The sequence below is a fragment of the Anomalospiza imberbis genome, chromosome 6 (assembly GCF_031753505.1).
Source record: "Anomalospiza imberbis isolate Cuckoo-Finch-1a 21T00152 chromosome 6, ASM3175350v1, whole genome shotgun sequence".
Lineage (NCBI taxonomy): Eukaryota > Metazoa > Chordata > Aves > Passeriformes > Viduidae > Anomalospiza > Anomalospiza imberbis.
The window spans coordinates 11,827,119-11,846,526 of NC_089686.1; the positions used below are offsets into that span (position 1 = coordinate 11,827,119).

At 38.1% G+C, this 19,408-nt stretch overlaps 1 protein-coding gene across 12 annotated transcripts in view; it reads left to right on the top strand.

Annotated features, from left to right (window-relative positions):
* BEGAIN (brain enriched guanylate kinase associated) overlaps positions 1–19,408 on the top strand; it is a 156,760-nt gene that overhangs the window by 100,153 nt on the left and 37,199 nt on the right. For 11 of the 12 annotated variants that reach the window (XM_068192426.1, XM_068192425.1, XM_068192428.1 and 8 more), the window contains one exon: positions 3,906–3,972. The exons of the other annotated variant lie outside the window; for it this stretch is intronic. In XM_068192426.1, the coding sequence (XP_068048527.1) occupies positions 3,906–3,972 (67 nt within the window). The remainder of the gene's footprint in view (positions 1–3,905; positions 3,973–19,408) is intronic. 12 annotated transcript variants of the gene reach the window in all.

Genomic DNA, 19,408 nt, shown 5'->3' on the forward strand with positions numbered 1-19,408 from the left:
TTTTTATAAGTTAAAAATTAAAAAATTTCAAAATCCAAACTTGGAGCCACATCTGGACTCCAAAGTTCATTTTGGGTTTCTTCCTAGAGACCTTGCCCTGGGTAACAACTTGATGAGGTCCCCATTCTATCTTTTAACAGAAAGTAGAGTTATTTTAAGGCAAGAGAAGTAAACTCATAAAAGCATATATTTAGCACTGAGATTAGCCCACACATATAATTATTTCACCAAGAGCAAGACATTTCACAGACTGAAGGGGTGTTCTGAACAGGAATCCTGGAGTAAAAACTATTGTTTTCATAAGAATGTTGGTATAACTTGTGATAGCAGAGAGAAAAAAAAATTTAGAACAAGAAGCTACTCTTTCAAGAGTCACTTTTCAAAGCAAACTACACTCCAGAAGAAATTCTCTTCTTTAAAGAAAGTCAGCCCAAGACTAAGTTTTACTTTAGATGTATTTATTGGCCTTAAGAGGGCTTGAGATTGAGTGGAAGCAGAGAAATACAGGCTTTTGCAGACTCCCTCTTCAGTGGCGATCTGCAGCCTTAGGGAGGAATGTGTTGTCTGGTGGGTTAGAGCACAGACACCTGACATGTTCAATATGGTCAGAATATTTTCAGTAGGCCCTTATTTGGTCAAGAATCTAAACCTTTGTTTAATGGATGCACATATGTGCACCTGAAGTCACATGAGTATCTCCTAATGACACGAATCACACAAGAAGACATCAACACATGATAACAGGTTATCAATTCACTTGAGTTTATCCTTATAGCAGTTTTGCAGCATAGTGAAGTCTACTCTTCATTTTATTTTCAAAGCTTTATTTACGAGGTTAAAATATTTCATACCTCACAATGTTCAGGCTACCTGGGTGTATTTTTTCTGCAAACAAGGTTAAGTTACCATTTGCTCATCAGATCATTTTCAGATTTGAATGATATTCCCTACTTTTTACTTCCCCTTCCCTTTATCTTACAGTTTTGCCTAAAGATTGATCTGATTCTGTTCCTCTTTTATCCCTTAAACACTTTCTTCCATGTATTTCTGGGTCCATTTCTCTCCTTTCCACCTACATTTGCTGACACTTCTTTTGGCACAGTGAATTTCCAATTTGGGGTTTATACATATACGTGCATGTATATGTGCTTGTGTACATGTGTATGTGTTTGTGCTTATTTTGACTACCTTTGCATACTGTTCTCAATAGAAACACGTTTTGAAGCTCAGCTTCCTACTTACTGTGGATTTTTTTAAAATTTTATTTGACTGTACTGGGAGGTGGTCATTTTCTCAGTGCAAAATGAATGTGTCAGAGAACTAGAGTTTATGAGCTACTTTCACCTAAACATATAACAGGCAAAAATTGGATGGGTAAAGGCAAAAGAAGCTACAAAGCAAGAAGCAGACTGTGATAAACTCCGGCAAAACCCTCTACCACCATCGATGGCATGGAAGTGTTGTCATTGAAAAATAATTTAGCATTTCAATCATTCATATCAAGAGAAAAAGTGAAAACAGAAGCTGAGGAACAAACCCATTGTTGCCACGATAAGTCTGCTATCCAAGCAGCTGTTTTTATTCATGGTCTCAAAGTTATGGAAAGGGAACCTTCAGGGTCTCCCTTGAGCTGTCCACATCAGTAACCACTGCAGAACAGCCTGTGGTACGGGGGCACCTGGGCTAGAAAAACCCTGAACCAAATTTTTTCTCCCCTTTACTTTCAGGAAGTTATGCAAGTGCTTTTGAACCCATGAAAACCTTTAGGGCATTGCAAGTGCTAATGTTTAAATCAGTTTTTACACCACCTCCACTTGAACCACAAGCTGCCTGGGTGCAAAGCAAGTTTAACCAGTTCTATTTTGCTTTGCTAGACAAAAACTGTAAACTATGACAGAAAAGATGCTGGGGCACTTCTGGGCTCAGCCAGAAAGCACTATTTTACTTCTCTAAGTCCTTTTTTCCAGCATCCTGGCATGCATCCTTACCAGCAAAACAAAGTATTTGTGCTGAGTAGCTGCAGGCAAAGTCATTTTAACCCTCCTTGTATCAAGATCATCTCTGCTTTCTTTTGTACCACAAAAAGATGGGTACAGGGTACCCTGAAACTTGTCTCTGTTCTGTTGACAGCTAAATGGCTGGGAAAATCCCACGTAAACCTAGAGCTGCACAAATCAATGTCTATAGAGAGGTTTAGTGATAAATGCTGTGAGGAGCATGGACAATGCAGAGAATTGTAAACTTCAGTCAATCCTTTAAGTTACCGGGACACAAACACAATAGCACTATGAGAATTGGTGAGTATTGACCAAGTCTCACAGTACAAATCTCAGAGATTTTCAGCCCATTTGGGTCACCACCTTAGTAAACACTATTTACCACGGATCCTCCTCACAGGAAAGAAGTCTCTGCTCAGCACCGCTGTAAAACATAGGCAACATTGAGACTTCCCCCAGGCTTGCAATGCATATTGGAAATGGCTGCCCTGATTGTGGGCTGACCCTTGGTACCCTGAGGAGGTTCACCCATGGGGATGTCATTATTCATATCCACAGAGCAGATGTCCTTGGCACAGACATCCCCTCTCAGGTCTGTCAGCAGATGGTATTGCAATGCTGAGAGACCCAGCCAGAGCTCTGCACCCCCTAAGGGGGGCACTGCAAGCCACTGGTCCACCCTGAATGGAGAATTCTTATCATTTAACTGGAAAGAAAAGCTCCATGGCAACAGAAGCCAAGATAAGCATCACATTGCCAAGAAGGAGTAGGCTGGACCTTTTGATTTGCAGCTATGGCATGTTTGGAAAACAGATCATTTCAGTTTCAGCAGCCACTCCTAACCAAATGATAAACAAAGAGACTTCTTTAATCCCAGTCCCATCCTGATAACCACAGAAACTACACCCAGATCCAGACTTCTCAGAGGACGTGCATTTTGCTGTGGATTACATCTGAGTTCTCTCTTACAGGGAAAACACTCACACATTTCCTAAAATGTCTTCACTGCTGAAAATACTTTGACCTATTGATCAGTACAGCCATATAGATTTATTCAGACCAACTTTTCACAGCTGAGCTTCTAACATTTGCTTTACACTTGTTATACATCCTCCTGAGGTGATAGTTACTAATGAACAAGGAGCTACCCTCCTTAGGTTCTGTGGAGATAAAGCTACAGCTACCACCAAAATACCAATGGTTTTCCCACGGGCTGTGCAGCTTGTTCATTACAATACCAAGGTTACCATCTAAGTAACCTAAAGATGTGCAGGCTGAAACTTTTCTTTGGTGTGTTGCTCTGGAATAAGTAGGGAAGCCTCATTTTGTGAGTTCATTCAATCCCTAAGTGCTGATAAAAATAAATACCCAACTTTTCTCAGCTAAGCTATCTAAATATACTTCCTGGAAAAAATAGGCAACTTCTTGAACTTTTGTTGAAAGAAGAAATATTCTCTTCTAAGTCACATGTTGATGCCCACATGTTGCTACAGTCATTAGGATTCTGCTGCAATTTCACAATAAATCTTTTTTAGTGCTGCCTCAGCCTAGAGCTCAAACATCCTCTCTTACATACTGTTCTTTAGCCTGATGTAAAACTGTAATTACCTTGTGCAAGTTCCTAGTCTGTAACTTGTGTCTGCACACAAGTGCAGAACAGCCAACATATCTTCACTTCCTGCTGGAATGTGCTGCTAAATATAGTAAGAAAATATGACAAGTTTGGAAGTTTGCTTAGGAAGCAGGTGGTAATTGCATTTCAAAGGCAGCCACTGACTGGTAGCAGGAGTGATAAGCAAATAGAATTTGAGAAGTGCAAGACAAGGATTTGTATTGATGTGAAAATACAGGTAAAAAAACAACATGAAAAGCAATGCATTCAGTTACATGATATCATCTTTGTTTTAGGATACAAAACAATTACCTAGCCTTACAAAGAATTAATCAGGATCTGGAGGATAAACTTTACAGAATGGTAAGTTATCATAAGTGCTTTTTTTAATATATTAAATGTGGTTTTATGGTTCTTAAATCATTGGAAAAACATGTATGTAGCTGCCACAAAAACACCCTCAAGCTCTAAAAGCAGTTATGCTTAGAAAGGATATAATGATGAGGAGCTCAAGCTGAGTACAATGACATAGTTCCACCAATTTAAATAGAGATTGCCTAGACTGATGATCTAGCTGAGTAAATTGTACCTTTAAAATAATTTGGGTTAATTTAGCTAATAACTTCATGAGATTTAAATATTTGTGTTTTCATTAAGTATCAAAATTAAATAAGGTGATCCAAGGTTTTCTCATGCTTTTTAGATACTTCCACTCAGCTTTTATTAAGTGACTTAAGAGAGCTTGGAGGGCCTGACTTTTAAATTCTTTCGTAACTATCAAGCTCAGTATATTAATTTCCAATCTGCATGCATCTGCCACCACAATATCAATGTCACTATCACAGGCCAATTAATAACCACGTGGGGAAAACACTGCAGCCTTTGTGAGCTCCACATTGCAATACACAGCACCCTGGTTCAAAATAGCTTGAAGATGTCAAAAAAGAAATAGCAAAGCCCTTGGGGCCCTGGCTCATTGCTGATGATGTTGGGACATTGTGCTCACTGTTAGGAGTAAAATTACAAAGGGATGTGAGTGTAATGTTTAGAGAGGAAAGAATGACAGCTTTGAACTTCCAAAGATCTCAGGTAGCAATTGCATGGATGAGCAGCTTGGATTGGGGGAAACAATTTATTGTGGATTTTGGGTAAGTACAAACCATAGCATACAAGAGAGGCACCAGCCTTTACTAATAAACAAATTTTTGAAAATGTCATTGTTCTTATCTCAGAATCCTATCTCAATAGTTAGCAATGAATAGGGAACTGAGCTTTTGCAACTGGCTAACAACAGGGCAAAATTACAGCTGGGTTGTAGCTGACATTTTTTTATAAATATATATTTAAACACTGTAAAAGCATAAATAACATTTGGTCTCGGGTTATTGCTTTCTTTCTCCACTCTTCCTTTGTTGCTTTTTCCTTTTGCCCAAATGAGTTCAGGATTCTGTCTTCATCTGTAGCCCAACATTTATTACCTATGTACCACAAAAGATAAATAAAGTACAGTCATTCAGGCTGATAAATGAAATAAAAATAATAGAAATACCCAAAGAAGGATTCCAGAAAATCCATGTGTTTTTATCAGGTATTTCAGATCAAAGCAAAGAACTTTTAAACTGCTGTTTCAGCATCCAGTTAAATCCTTGAGAAATTATTTCAGAGCACAGCACAGAAAAACCCAAAAACCAGACCTGTGGAGCACTGTGCCTTTCTTTATCCCAGTAATATGACAGTCATTGAAGATAGCTTTAGAGGCTTGAAGAAGATCAATCAGGCTCTGTACACCACTTAAATCCAGACTGCTTTGCTTTCTGAAATATTGAAACTGAAGACACAAAAGAAACCAAAACAAATGTCAAATAGAAATTCCATTAAAAGGAAAAAGATGAGCAAGAAAGTACCATATCTGATTTAGATAAGTCAAACCTTTTGATTTAGGGCACTCCAAGAGCCCTCAATACTTCAGAGACAGTTAAATTAAATAACAGCTGGTCTGGCTGATCAGCAGCTTATGGTGGACTGGGCTCTTAGATACCTTTCTGTGCCTTTCCTTCTTAGGAGGAGCAAAAAAAAAAAAACTTAGGAGTTTTGTTTTGTTTTGTTTGTCATTCTAAAATCAAACACTTTTGATTTCTCTACCCTTTTACAAATCCAAATATATAAACCATGTGTTTACTTTCTCTCTCTCTCCTCTACCCCGTGCCTCTGTATACATACGTGTGAATACACACCCACACCCACACACACACACACATGTTTTTTACTATTTGGTGGGCTCAAATTCAACAAATAGGAAAAGAAAGATCCCCAGGCAGTGGTCCCTTGCTCCCCTTGCCTGCAGATAACATAGGATGCTCCCAGGAGGTGAGCTACTCCCTGCCCTGACAGGTGATGCAATTTTCCCTCTCCCCGTGTCTGGTCCCTGCTCATTGCAACTTATCTAGGACTCCACTGCGACCTCCCTTTTCTAACATTTTATCCTGAATGTTAAAGCCTTTCATGCCTGCTATTGGTATGAGAGATGTAACACAATAATCATTAATTCATCAGCAGTCACAGGTAAGAAGCTGGTGCAGCAGTTACTTTTCTTCTAGGCTCTTCTCCTTTTGGGTCCTAATCTATAAAATATTTAATATATTTGAAAGCACACTTCTGATCACAGCAAATGGTATCCAGTTGAAACCTCTGTCACATCAGAACTTGAAGTATAAAGTATGAACCATGGTGTCTCATTTGGCTAAGTACTAAAAAATGCAATCCTGAAATCAGGGAGAGCTTGCTGTATTAAACTGGGCAAGACTAGACACAGGGAAGAGTAGAGGAATGTGGCACAGTTAAAATTCTGCTGTCATTCCTCTTAAAACTCCTGTTCTTACTACATTAAGTGTCTTCAACTGGAGAAGATTTCTTTACTAAGAAATATTTAAGTGGAGTATACAGCCTGTCTGCCTAAATAATTAATCTTTATAACTCTTCTCTCCATTAAGTTGTGGGAAAAGACTAAACAGAGTCCTCACATTTTGCACTGCAATTCCATCACAGCACTGTTCAATCAAATACATTTTTATGATATTTAGTTCCAGTTGTCATCAGTAAGCTTCACTTTCCTTTCCACTTGTTTGAGCTTTTGGAGCATGATCTGCCATGGTCCTGCTGCTCACAAGCAGCAATTACAAGTAGATTGTGCAAGTTATCCCAACCACAAGTTAAGAAATCCTTTATATGATCTCAATCCAGCTGATCCTCTCTAGAATTAAGCAATGTATTTTAAAAAGCTTTTGAAGTTTTAAGGCTTTTGGTTGCAGTTAGTTCTGTAGTTTTACCTTTAATGCCATAAGCCAGATTTTTAATAGTATCCTCTTTTGGGAAGTACTGGTGCCTAATAATAGCTGCTTAATAAACCCTACTGCTAATGAAAATTGCAGCCATTTCTTCTCCTCCATCTGCATTTTGAATGTTCTTGAAAACATGATCACAGAAATCCAGCTGCGAAGAGCTCAGGAGACCTCATTATCCAGAAACACCCTAAAATCTGCCTTTTTTACTAAATTTGACAGACAGACTGCTGGATGGTATCAGCTCTGGTTCCCACCTCTGCAAAGCCAGCACCAGCCCTCTGCACACAGTGCATAATACACTTTATGATCTGTCAAGTTTAAAACTCTTACATTTTTACAATAAAAGTGTACCAAATTTACAGCTAAATTTTACCATAGAACTTTCTCAATATTACACACCAAAGTCCGATTTTTCATTTACATTAAGGCAGGCTGGAAGTGAGACTGCCATAAAGTTGGAAGAAATTATTATATAAACAAGCAGTAAAGAGGGATTTGTGTTAAGGATGATCATGTCTGAAATTCTGCGCTTTCTGAGCACTGCACTTGTTTTTGTCCCATTTCTGGCTCTGCCTATGAGGTACAGCAAATACTTTATGTTCTATGTTATTAAGAGTTATTTATCCAGCTCCTGAATATCTGGTGTTTTCCAGTTTGCTGGCCGTAATAGTTACTTAAGTACCTCCAGTTGGGGAAATCCAAATGTGAATTAAATATGAGCTGGGCAATTTTAAATAGTGCTCTGAGACCTTGTGTTGGGAAAATGTTATTTTAAAAGTAGATTGCTGGGTATCCAGGCCAGGAAGGTAAAGAATATGGGAAGTGGTGAGGAATTTGATGAAAAATTTCAGTCAAGCATTAAAAACATCTAAGTACCAGCTGTTTGGCTTTGGAATTTGAACCAGTCACTAGAATGCACATAAGTCTCTTGTAATACCTACCAGTCACAATCCTAGTATGGTTTAAATCATAAGTGAAAGATGAAAACAATGGAGAGAAATCCCTTTTCTCACACAAACATAAGGAAAACAGAAGCCCAGCATCCTTGGGTTCTTGAATGGAACATGATGACTTTGATAGTGACTTTGAACAGAGTGATTTCAAGCCCATCTTTTTAATTTTCTTTCCTTTATGGAAGAAGATGTTTCTCTCCCTCCCCCATGTCCCATGAAAATCAAATAGAGATGGCCTAAATATACTTAAAAGGATTTGCATCCCAAAGACAAGAAAGTTTAGAGTCAGCTCAACCTGGCAGGCTCATTTACTCACATTCAGTGAAGGCAGCTGTGAATTTCAAGAGAAATTTATACTGGTTGGTTAGTTAAGGCAGGAGCCAGAGAAGGTTTGTGCTTTGTGGACTAAACTGCAAAATAATATTTCTGTGGAAGGAAATGACCGTAAATGGCACAGAAAGTAATTTATAAAAATAGCAGTTGAAAAAATGCATTTCTAGGAGGACTTAAAGCTCCATGGTTTTATGCATACAGGCACTTTGTGCTAAAAATGTCGATTTCTCACTAACTCTTCTCACACTCATGTTCCAAGTTAAAAATATTGCCAAATAGGCAATAGGACCTACACATTAACACCTGTAGGAACTACACAAGCTCTGACTGAGTAGGTTCATGAGTTTTGCAGTCAAATAAATGAATTCTCCTGGGTAATTTGGGAACATGAGCATGAGCACACAGGCTTTCAGACATGCTCAGTCCTTTCACTCTCTCTGAACAGAGATTCACTTCCTATTGTTGCTCCATTGTTACATGGTTGGTGATGGTTGCCCAGTCATTTTCCCAAGAGACACCTAAGGCAGCCCAGCCCCTCCCAATTTGCTCTACAGAGACTGTTCTGGAAACTGCTTTCCATTTCTCCTAAAGGCATGTGACTGTTCTGCTCTGTCTCTCCCTCTCAGTAGGACATTTCCCACAGCTATGAGCAACCTAAGGAAGCTGTAAACTTCCACTTCCAACATTGCCTCTGTTGCATAATGGCAAAACTCCTTCTTAACATGTGTCTTATCTCTTGGTCACTGATATGCATTTCTGATACCTGAGGTTTTCAGTAATTTTTTTCATCCTGATCTCCATAGTTTGTCTCTCAGGACAACCCCTTGGGATACCATATTGACTAGCTGGGAACATAAAAATCTGCTGTTTTCAAAGATGAAAAAACAGAAATAAGTATTGGATGCAGGTGTTTCTGACCTGTCTATTTCTTGTAAGTGCCTCGGTCCTTTGCGATTATTTGCCAATTTACCACAATGGCAGGGAAAGCAAGAACAAGAATAAGCCTGAGACGGTGTTCTGTAGCAGGCATTTCAAGTCTCAAAGTCCTTCACAAAAGCTGGTGTCACCTGTGATTGTGAAATCAGGACATAGAGTGTGACATATCTTGGCCAAGGTCATCATGAAGCAAATTTAGGCTTTCTCTAACCAAATCAACTGCCTAAAGAAAAATACCAAAGAACTTCCTAGATTTTCTTAGATCCAATTTACAATACCAGCTTCTTATTTCCCATTGCAGATAAATTGAAAATGGCAAAGATAGGGTTTATCAGAGAGAGAAGAAAGAGAGAGAAAGAGAGAAAGAGAGAAAGAGAGAAAGAGAGAAAGAGAGAAAGAAGAGAGAAAGAGAGAAAGAGAGAAAGAGAGAGAGAAAGAGAAAAGGAAAGAGAGAAAGGAAGAAGGGAGAAAGGAAAGAGAGAAAGGAGAGAGAAAGGAAGAAAGGAGGAAAGGAGGAAAAAAGGAGAGAAAGAGAAAGAAAGAAAGAAAGAAAGAAAGAAAGAAAGAAAGAAAGAAAGAAAGAAAGAAAGAAAGAAAGAAAGAAAGAAAGAAAGAAAGAAAGAAAGAAAGAAAGAAAGAAAGAAAGAAAGAAAGAAAGAAAGAGAAAAGCATATACAAGCAGAGTAGTAGTGGTAGTCAGTGAATATACAGCGTTCAGTGTATTTAGTCCAGGTCACTATAGATCATCTGTTTCATAACATATTATTTCTTTTCTAGATAAAAAAGTACTTTTTGGAAATAGTATTGATCTACAGTATCCAAAACTATTTCATTTAGTCTGTACATGAGAGATTACAGAATTAATCAAGATAAGACAATGACTTTTGTGAGGCAAAAATCAAGAGAGGAATGGAGAAAGATGAATTAGTACATTTTCTTTTTCTGGCTGCATACTTTGTGCTTACAGAACAGTACTAAAAATATGAAGGATCATCAACATCATAAGACCTTTTCTTTATTATTACAAGTGGCATGTACCTCCAGCAGAATGCACTTTGCTCACTAGAAGTGTAATATTTAATCCTTTACTTCTTTCTCTTTCTTTTTTCCTCCAGAAACAAACATTTCTTCTTTCAACCTCCTGTCACTAGCAGCCTCAGAAGATACTATTACATTGACTTCAGGGAATTAGCATCAGTCAACACCATCTCTATTCCCTCCAGCTATAATTTATTTAGAATTTTATTATCAGGAAGAACTCTACCCAGGCAAGGCATAGCACTGATGTGATGTGGCAGATGATAGGTGAAAGGAAATACTATAAGCACATTTTGTCAACTTCATCTATCGTGCCAGTAGAATGCACGGGCTGTGGAGCTGACTAGCAGGCTGGAAAGGATTCTAAGGAGCTGATAGGAAAGACACCTTTTTCAAGCACAATTGCAATGCTGTAGGAGACCAAGGAAGCTGATGGCAAGTAAAACGACCCTCTGGCTTCCAGCAAGTTTGTCCTGCTGTCAATGGGGTTAGGTAATGAACTGATTGTGTTCATTTATGAACAACAGATCCTCAGTGCTGCTGGTTTCCCAAAGAACAGATCCTAAGTCAGCAAAATAAAACAGTTCTAAACTGGGAAAAAACTTTTTGTCACTGCCTGGAGCAAATTCCTGAGCACTTGAAAAAGATGAGCAGCCAGCTAATTCCTGCTTAGAGGAGCAATCAGCCTGTGTAGTGATACTCTGCTCATTCATATTTTATATCAAAAACACATCTAAGCAGAACCCAGGCCAGGAATGGCAAGACCCTTCCACTGCCTAGGGCCAGGTTTGTTTGCATTCATTGAATTTAGATAAAGTATCCCTGTCTATAATTTAAATTTGCTGGTCAGATTTGCAGTCAAAAAAAGCTGAATGAGAGGTGACAGGTGCCTTTACCCTGAGCTCATGTTAAACACAGGACATGCACTGAACTGAAAACCTCAGGAATATTTCAAGATGACACTGTGACAAGAAGACCTTTAGCAGGAGGTGCAGTTGTAGGCAGATTTTATCATAATGTCCTTTTACACATTGAATGCCATGTAGGTTGGCATTATTCCCCATCAGGAGCAAACCCCTGCAGTTGTCAGTGCTAAGCTGGAGTGCTGTGTGAAGTCACATACCCTGCTCAGCCAGTGCAGGCTTGCCCCTATGAAAAAACATTAAAGATCAACACGAGTACTTGTTGTACCAGGAGGAAAAGTAATCATCCTGCATTTCTTTTACAAATCACTTGCACAGAAAGGAAAGCATGTTTTTACTTCACAAGCAGAACCTTGACAGCACTTTGCTAAACAGAGTTCTTTCTGTGATACGTTATTAATTATACACCAGTGTCAAAGTTTCTTTTTCCTTTTACAGCTATGGAATTACATTTCATGGGGTAGTCAAGGAAACAAATCTTTATAAGGCTTTTGCTAATACAAGGTTGACTATGACATTAAGAGCAAATCATTCTTGAAATGAAATGCCATAAAGCATGATATCAGAGTCCTCAGACAAAACACTACAGCCCCATGATGTTATCTTTAATAAAATTATAGTATTGGGAAATCAAGGACAGAAATCAGATTCTGCTGCAGGTGATACTTAATCAGAAAAATCAGAAGCAAGTGTTGCTTACTAAAGCAATTCTATAATTTAACTTTGATGGACAAATTAGATCAGGTCAATAATTCAGACTTGAGGTAACACCTCATTTATCAGAGAATAAGATTCTGCTTATTTCCATATCACTGCTTTGTAGAATAGATCTTGTAAAATGCTATGGGCGCAGAAGATACATTTGTAGCACATCCATTTATTCAATTTCTCTCATTGATCATAAAAAAAAGAAAATGCCAAGCTTGAAGATCACACTATGAATTATGCTGTTGTTGTTTTATCCTAAAAAAGGTCCCCAGCAATCAGGAAAAGGTGTTCAATAAGTAAACCTCTGCATGACTAAATTCGATCCTCCTCCTCTTACAACCCTTTCAGTAAAGGGGCAAAGTAGATTATAAAAATTTCAGCTGTCAGATACATTTCTTTCCTGAAAAATACCTTTATTGCTTTGTCTCTCCCTTGGCATGTCTTCTTGAAATCCTTCCCCAGATCTAACTGAAACCATTTTTTTTTATCCTATAGTCTTGGAATACCCTTCCTAGGCTCTGGACTTGCATCTTGGAAACAGCTGACAATGTATACAAAAGCACAATGAAGTGTCCAGAAAAGCATTATCTCATTCCTTTCTTCTTTGATTTCTTAGGCACACCTTGGCTTTGCTTTCTGTGTCTGCCCTCTGATATCTTCATTCTCCATAACAGCATTTGAGGGCAATGTCTAAAGTGACCTTCTGGTCATGTGGTAAAAGGATTTCACTATTTGCTGTAGAAATTGGCTGGATTTTCTTACAACTGGTTCCTTTCTAGTTGTATTTTAAGTCTTGCTACCTCCATACACTTCTTAATTATTGCAAAACATTTGTATGGAAGAATAAATCTCTTTATTTTGGAAAATGATTGATTATACTAAACTTTCCCATGACTACAGATTTTTTTCAATGAGCTTAAATTAACTTAATTCACACTTTTGACTATTCTTCCCCAATGTACCATGGAATAATCTGGCATGAGAAGGATTACAAAAGACTTGATTTAATTATATGCTCTGTCTGAGCAAATACTATTCAATTAAGGAAGATGTGATTATTAAATCTTAAATGTATTAGCATGCATCAATCAACTGTATGAGCTTTAAATTAATAAATAGTTCTTTCACAGTTACCCAGCTACTAGACAGGGAATCTGAATTAAAACCTCCAATAAAATTTGCCCAAGTCTCTCAATGCATTTTTAAAGCATAATTTACTGAATGGATCTTTATACACTAACTGTAGTAATTTCAATGAAATTTATTCCAATATTGGGTGATGTTGAAGTAGTAATGTGTTCTTTTTTGTTCCAAAATCTATTTTTTTTTGTATGAAGGGACTAATTGGAGTGAACACGATATAACATTGGCATGTTTTTGTCTCAAATCAGCTGATTATTTAAAGTTTCTTTCAAAACTTCTGGTACTTTCCAGTTTAAATATTTTAGCTATTTTTCTTTCAAATTTCTGATATGGATACAGAGAGTTATCAAATATTATTTCAGTAAATAAATAAACATAAGGTGCCTAGTAAAGTAAAATTTTGATTTCTGTACAAGATGCCAGGAAAGCAAATTAGAGTTTAAGTTACTAATTACTAAATCTATCTTATTAAGATAGATTTAATTTCTTCTAATAGGCTGCAGCTATTCAATACCCAACTCAATATGCTAATGAAAGGTGTCTCAATGGGGAAGTTAGTTTTGTTAGATCTCCAAGTAAGCCTCGTAAGAAAATGTTAAGAATTAAAATATGGCTGTGTCACCTGCTGCACTAAAGGGCTCCCCAAGGACAGTGGTTCCCTTCTCTCCTTGGCTGGAATCCTGGGAGCCCTGCAACCAGGAGAGATCCCTGCCAGCAGCTGGAGAATGCAGAACTTTTCCTCCTCAGTCTGAATGTCTCTGTTTATTCACTTTATTTTTTTTCCAGTTACATATTTCTTCCTAGAGCACACTGAGGAGGGAAGCAGACTGTAGGCAGGTGAGATGCTGACAGTCCTGTGCAACATCAGGATGAGCAGCTGTCTCCTCTTCCCTTCTCAGGGTGACTGGAGAATTATCTCCCTGCTGGATGATTCCCCAGTACCTGCTCTGCTCCTCTGTGAATTTTCATGCTGTAATATTAATGTATCTTCATCCCAGTGTTCCCAGTTACAGTGATGCAAGAGCTCTGTAAATATAACATCAAGGGAAGAAATTCCATTTGAGCAGGGCTAATTTTACTCCTTGGTGACACATGTAATTGGCTTTATCTGCTACAATGAGATTTTTCATAAATCCTCACTACATGGTCTTGCTCAGCTTTCTATTGCTCAATTTCCAGGAACCCTTCTTTTGGCTAAATAGGCAGAGGTAAAGAATAAAGAGTGAGAATATATTCCACGAGGAGGAAGAAATGCAGGCCAGAAGCCCTTTTGGAAGAGTTCTAAAGAAGCATGAATCTGCCTGCTTCTTTCAGCATTTTCACTACATACAGCCTCCCTTAAGCCGATTTATCCAGTTCTAAAGGCTCAGAGATTAGAATGAGGAATTTGAATGGTTTATCCCCCACAGGTGTAAATGCCAGGTTGCTGTATTGTCTCTAAAACCCTTCCCAGTAGACTGCTGGAAGACAGGAGCCATTCATACAAGTCCTGCTCAGAGAGCCTTCCTATGCTGCATGGAAAACAGAATAGAAAGCAGGAAGAGGGCCGATAGCAAGGCATATGGCTGTAGGTGGAGTATCTGGCTTCTGTGGAATCCTCATCCATTTGCTGTGAGGGAAAGAAGATGCTTGGTTTAGCTGTATTCATCTACAGGAAATAGGAAAGACTTGCCTGTGAAACTGGTGAGTTATACCAGCCAGGCATCAACCTAGGTAACAAAAAGGGGACTGAAAGGTGGAGAACTATTCTCTTTTGCCACACAATCAAGGTGTCAAGGACAAAACCAACCAAGCCACCAAGCTGTATGAAAAAAGCCTCTTTAGCTGCCTATATGCCAGAACTAAGAATATAGAAAAAAACTAGGAGATTTAGAAGCAGTGTGCATTGGTGCCAGAAAATTACTCCAGCTCAGGGAAAAGGCTTGTGCAACTAAAATGGTAACTATGTTAACTAAAGTGGTTTACATAGCTTGTTTGGGATAGACTAAGTGGATTGCAGAACTTGGGAACAGCACTCTGTATTGTTCCTGGCAACTCTAAAATAGTGGTCCTAGACATAACTCAAATATTAATAGACAGTAGAGGTAGATGTCATATTGGCCTCTGCCCGCCATGGACCACAACACTGTAACAAGTTGTGCATAATCTCTATAAAGAGCTGTTTGTAACACACAGGAGGGAAAATCCTGGCATCTTGAGATTTAATGACCTGTGCTGATGGTCACTTACAGCCAGTACAGAGCTTCTTGCCAGTGGTTAAAAAAATTATAGTAACAATCTCCTGATTATGAAAATGCTGCATAAAACATGAATCTCCTTGCCTTCATTATGATAAATGCAGGGACTCATCTTGAACTAAAATGAGTTGTAGGTTAAGAGATCATTAACTTGTTACATTTGATATTGGTATACAGAATAAAGTCCAAACAAATGATATCAGTTTTCAATGCAAAGGAGTGAATCTTGCAAATTATTTTGAGCCAAGCCAACTGGGAGAAAAGGTTTTAGACACTTATCAATCACTGTTCACATTGTTTGGCTAAAAACAAATCTCACATCCAGGAATAAAAGACTAGAAACTAATAATTAAAAAACTTTAGGAGAGAAAGCAAAAATTGCTGCATAAAATGGAAGCTGTACAAGTAGCAAGCAGAAAGACGATCTGAGAGCAGTCAATACCAGTCACAAGGTCTGAAACATAGAGAATAGGTAAAGGAAGGAATAAAACCTGTAAGATACTAGGTAGGTATAGTAATGCAGCTGGGGTCCATATAACTAGAAGAAATTTCAACAATAACTTTGATATTTTATGTACTAGGCATGGAGGAGTGTGCACTGGCTTCAGTTCTCTAATGAAAATGAAGTGAATAAGCTTTTTTGGGTTTGGGAAAATTAATACAAGGAAGCAGTAGTCAGAACTTAGGACAAAAGTTATGCTTCATGTCTCCTTCTTCTAGCTTATTAATTAGTCCTTTGGTATAAGGACTCAGCTAGTCCCTAGGCTCCCCTCTATTCCAATGAGAGGTAGAAACACCTCTACAGCTTGACTGCCACCTTCAAACAGGTGTCTAGGCACGTAGGCAGAAGCACCCTTTGGGCACATCTTTTCCAACTGACTAGAGACTAGACAAGCAGCTTTATCCAGCATCTTTCTTGTAGATGGTGAGACGAATTTAAGTTATGGGAGATGAATACCTGGCTCCTGTGATGTGATGATACTCCATAATTCAAAACTATGAATCCCTATGTTCCCCCTGGATATCTATGTTTTTTTCTTTTTGTCCTACAGGAGAAATACACTTAAAAGAATCCTTTAAAAAATAGAATAAAAAAAAAAAAACACAAAACAAAAGACAAAGACTTCAAAAATTTAAGTAGAGTGGATAGTCCAAGACATTAAAAAGTTATACTATGAAATCTTATTTTCTTGAAAATAGTGCATCAACCCGGGAATAGCAGCACAATGACTAAAAGCAAGTCAAGAATCATTACTTAAGTATGAAAAGCAGAGCTTTTCTCAAGGGTGTGAAGATCCTTCCTTTTCTAAATACAGATTTCATATTTACTGTGCTTTATTAAGCACTGCAGCACTAGCAGATAGCTGCCCAGTGCTAGGGCACTTATGAGAAGAGTTTCAGAGGGTTTTCGTTTTACCTAAACAATATTCCAGGTATGATTCTCCAAGTTTAATGTCAATAAGTGCTTGGTAACACACTGGGGTGAGACAACATTGTGTTATATAGATGAGAGTACAAGTGGCATCTTCAAGCATATTTTATTTAGCAGGGTACAAAGTTATATTTTGGTCATTCCTTTAGCTGTTCCTGTAGGTTCAGAAGTGTTTTTTAAAACAAAAAATTCCTTTACCAAGACTGACAGTTAAAAAAAAAACATGGATTCATTATGAAGTAGAGATCAGATTTAATCTGAAGTGAACAAAGACTTTACACACCCACAGAAGTATGTCTATATCGTAAAGCCTGCAGGTTTTTAAATCAAAATCTAATGAGATCTAAGGCCTTTGATCATCCTCTCCTAAGGTCTCAGCTGTTGTAGAAAATCTCAGAGGAAGGTCATTTCTACAAAGGTCCTCTTAAAATTTTTCTGAGCCTCTCCACTTTCTTGCATCTTGGCCTGCAATCCTCCTTCTACAAAATGCAGTATAGTCAGCTCAGCTTTGTAGCAGCTTCTTGGGTTTTGAAGGGACTTGCTGTATTCCACGGTGCATGATGACTTTGTAGTGTGTCCAAACATATTTTCCCATCCTACTCAGACTCTATTACCTCCTCCTGCATCAACAACAGATGCCCTCAGCAATTCTGCAGAGATCCCTAATACTGCAGGATGAGAAGCTCTTGCTCATGACGTCAAAACTTTCTAACACAGCTAAGAGAACAAGAATCCTGACACTGTCTTCTAAATGACTACTTAGGACTTGCTACTGTGCCATCAAGTGATTTTCAAGCAATTATTTGCCTGAAGAAGAAGAGTTACACAATCAGGTTTAATTGTGTCAAGGTAGATCATGTATTATAAATTCAATAGCTATTTTAAAACATATTCTATGGGATTCAATAGCAAAATTCTGGGGGATGGATATAGGCACATAAGTCAACTTTTACATGCAACTTTTTCAGGTTGAAAATCACTCAGTAATCGGATTAATTCTTCTTCTTAATGAGATCCCTACTTTCTATTCAAATCACAAACTCTACCTCACATTTCTCCTTTGGGAATATGAAATGTTTTTATCAGCATTCAGCTGTTGAAGGAAATAGTATGTTGAATGGCTCACTATAGGGGGTTGCTGCTTTTATCTTTTTTTATTCTTTTGTGGCATACCATTTGTATAGGCTGAAAAAGCCTGAAGATCCTTGTGACGCTCTTTATGGAGTAGGAAATGCTGCATTTTCACTTTCCCCCTAGATTAGAAGTGTGTGCTGTACCTTTGTCCTGGTAACACACAGAGTCACTTGTGAGCAATACAGCTGAAGGCAGAGCACAATAAAAATGGCCTCAGCAGGTGCCCAGTTACAAACAGGACCAGTTTTTGACCCATGGAGGACAGTGTGGATACAAAGGTAAAGGAATCATGCTTACAGTGGGCTGAGGAAAGAGCAGGATATCACTGACAGGGAGGAAAAAGCTCTGAGTCCAGATAGAGGGGTTGAATCCAAGGAATCTTCAAATGATTGACAGCCTTAGAAGAAGCAGCCTGGTGTCTGGAAAATGATAGCCAGGAAAAAAATAGGAATGGCTGCTCTATGACCACAGTTTGTCAGAGGGAGGTCTGGCCTCACACTGGAAGAGTGCGCTGGATTGTGAAGTGGAAAAAAGTAACAGGAATTGACAGTAGAAATGAAAAAGGAGCAGAATGGTGGGATAAACTGCTGTCTTTGCAGTTAAACAGGACCTTGGAGAGTAACCTGTTTACATGGATTTTTCTACTAGAACTCCTGAAATACAATCAAACATCTGCAGCAAATGAAAGGTCCCAGGAGGAAGGGAAAAGGCTCTTTTTTGATATCTTCTACTTTAATGTGTTTAATAACTGTGTATCTGACTTCTGCACAGCTTGGCTCTGGCAGCCAGAGTTATTTAATACCATAATAGACAAGATAACTGACAATTTTGTAGGAAACATTAACATTGCAAATGTTGAGATTAGGAACTTGGCAACTTTGATAGAGGCTGTATCAATCATTCATATTATTGTTGTACTCAGACTTTTCTGCCCTCGATCCCTGGGAACAGTACAAAGAATTAAAATTCAATAGTACAAATATTTAAGCATGAGCCAAGTTAAACAGAGAGAGATCTTAAACCAAAACTTTCTCAGCAGGACATTGTGCTACTAGGAGAGAGTTTTTAACTCAAAGTAAAACTCCTAAAGTGAATTTATACAAGCCATTAAGGATAATGAAAGGGCAACATCAGTATATATTAAGGTATAGTTATGACATCATACACTGCATATGAAATTCTGAATTATATTAAATTGGGATGCCAAGAATTTTATAGGATCACAGTTTGTTTAAAAGGAAAAAGATACAAAAATTCAGTACAAGCAAGGATAGATGTGTCTTGGACATGGGACTCAAAGGAACTTTGAAGGCAAAATTTTACACATGATTTAGCTGTGGTTTCAATAGCTCTATAAATTTAAGCATACAATAAGTCCCTAAAGTCATCAGAGTAGGAATAATATTTTAGCACCAAACGGATACAGACAGCAAAGAAAGTCTAGGAATATAGCTGTTAAAATATCATAAGCATCTGTCAATCCTGTCTTGTCTGCTATCTCTATTGACAGCAGAATTGCTTTTCCTTCCCCTGCTAAAGTACCTCATATCTATCTCTAATTATATTTACTGTAGGAAGAGAGATGGTCGGACTTTTCAAAAATATAGATTTCCCTTATTAT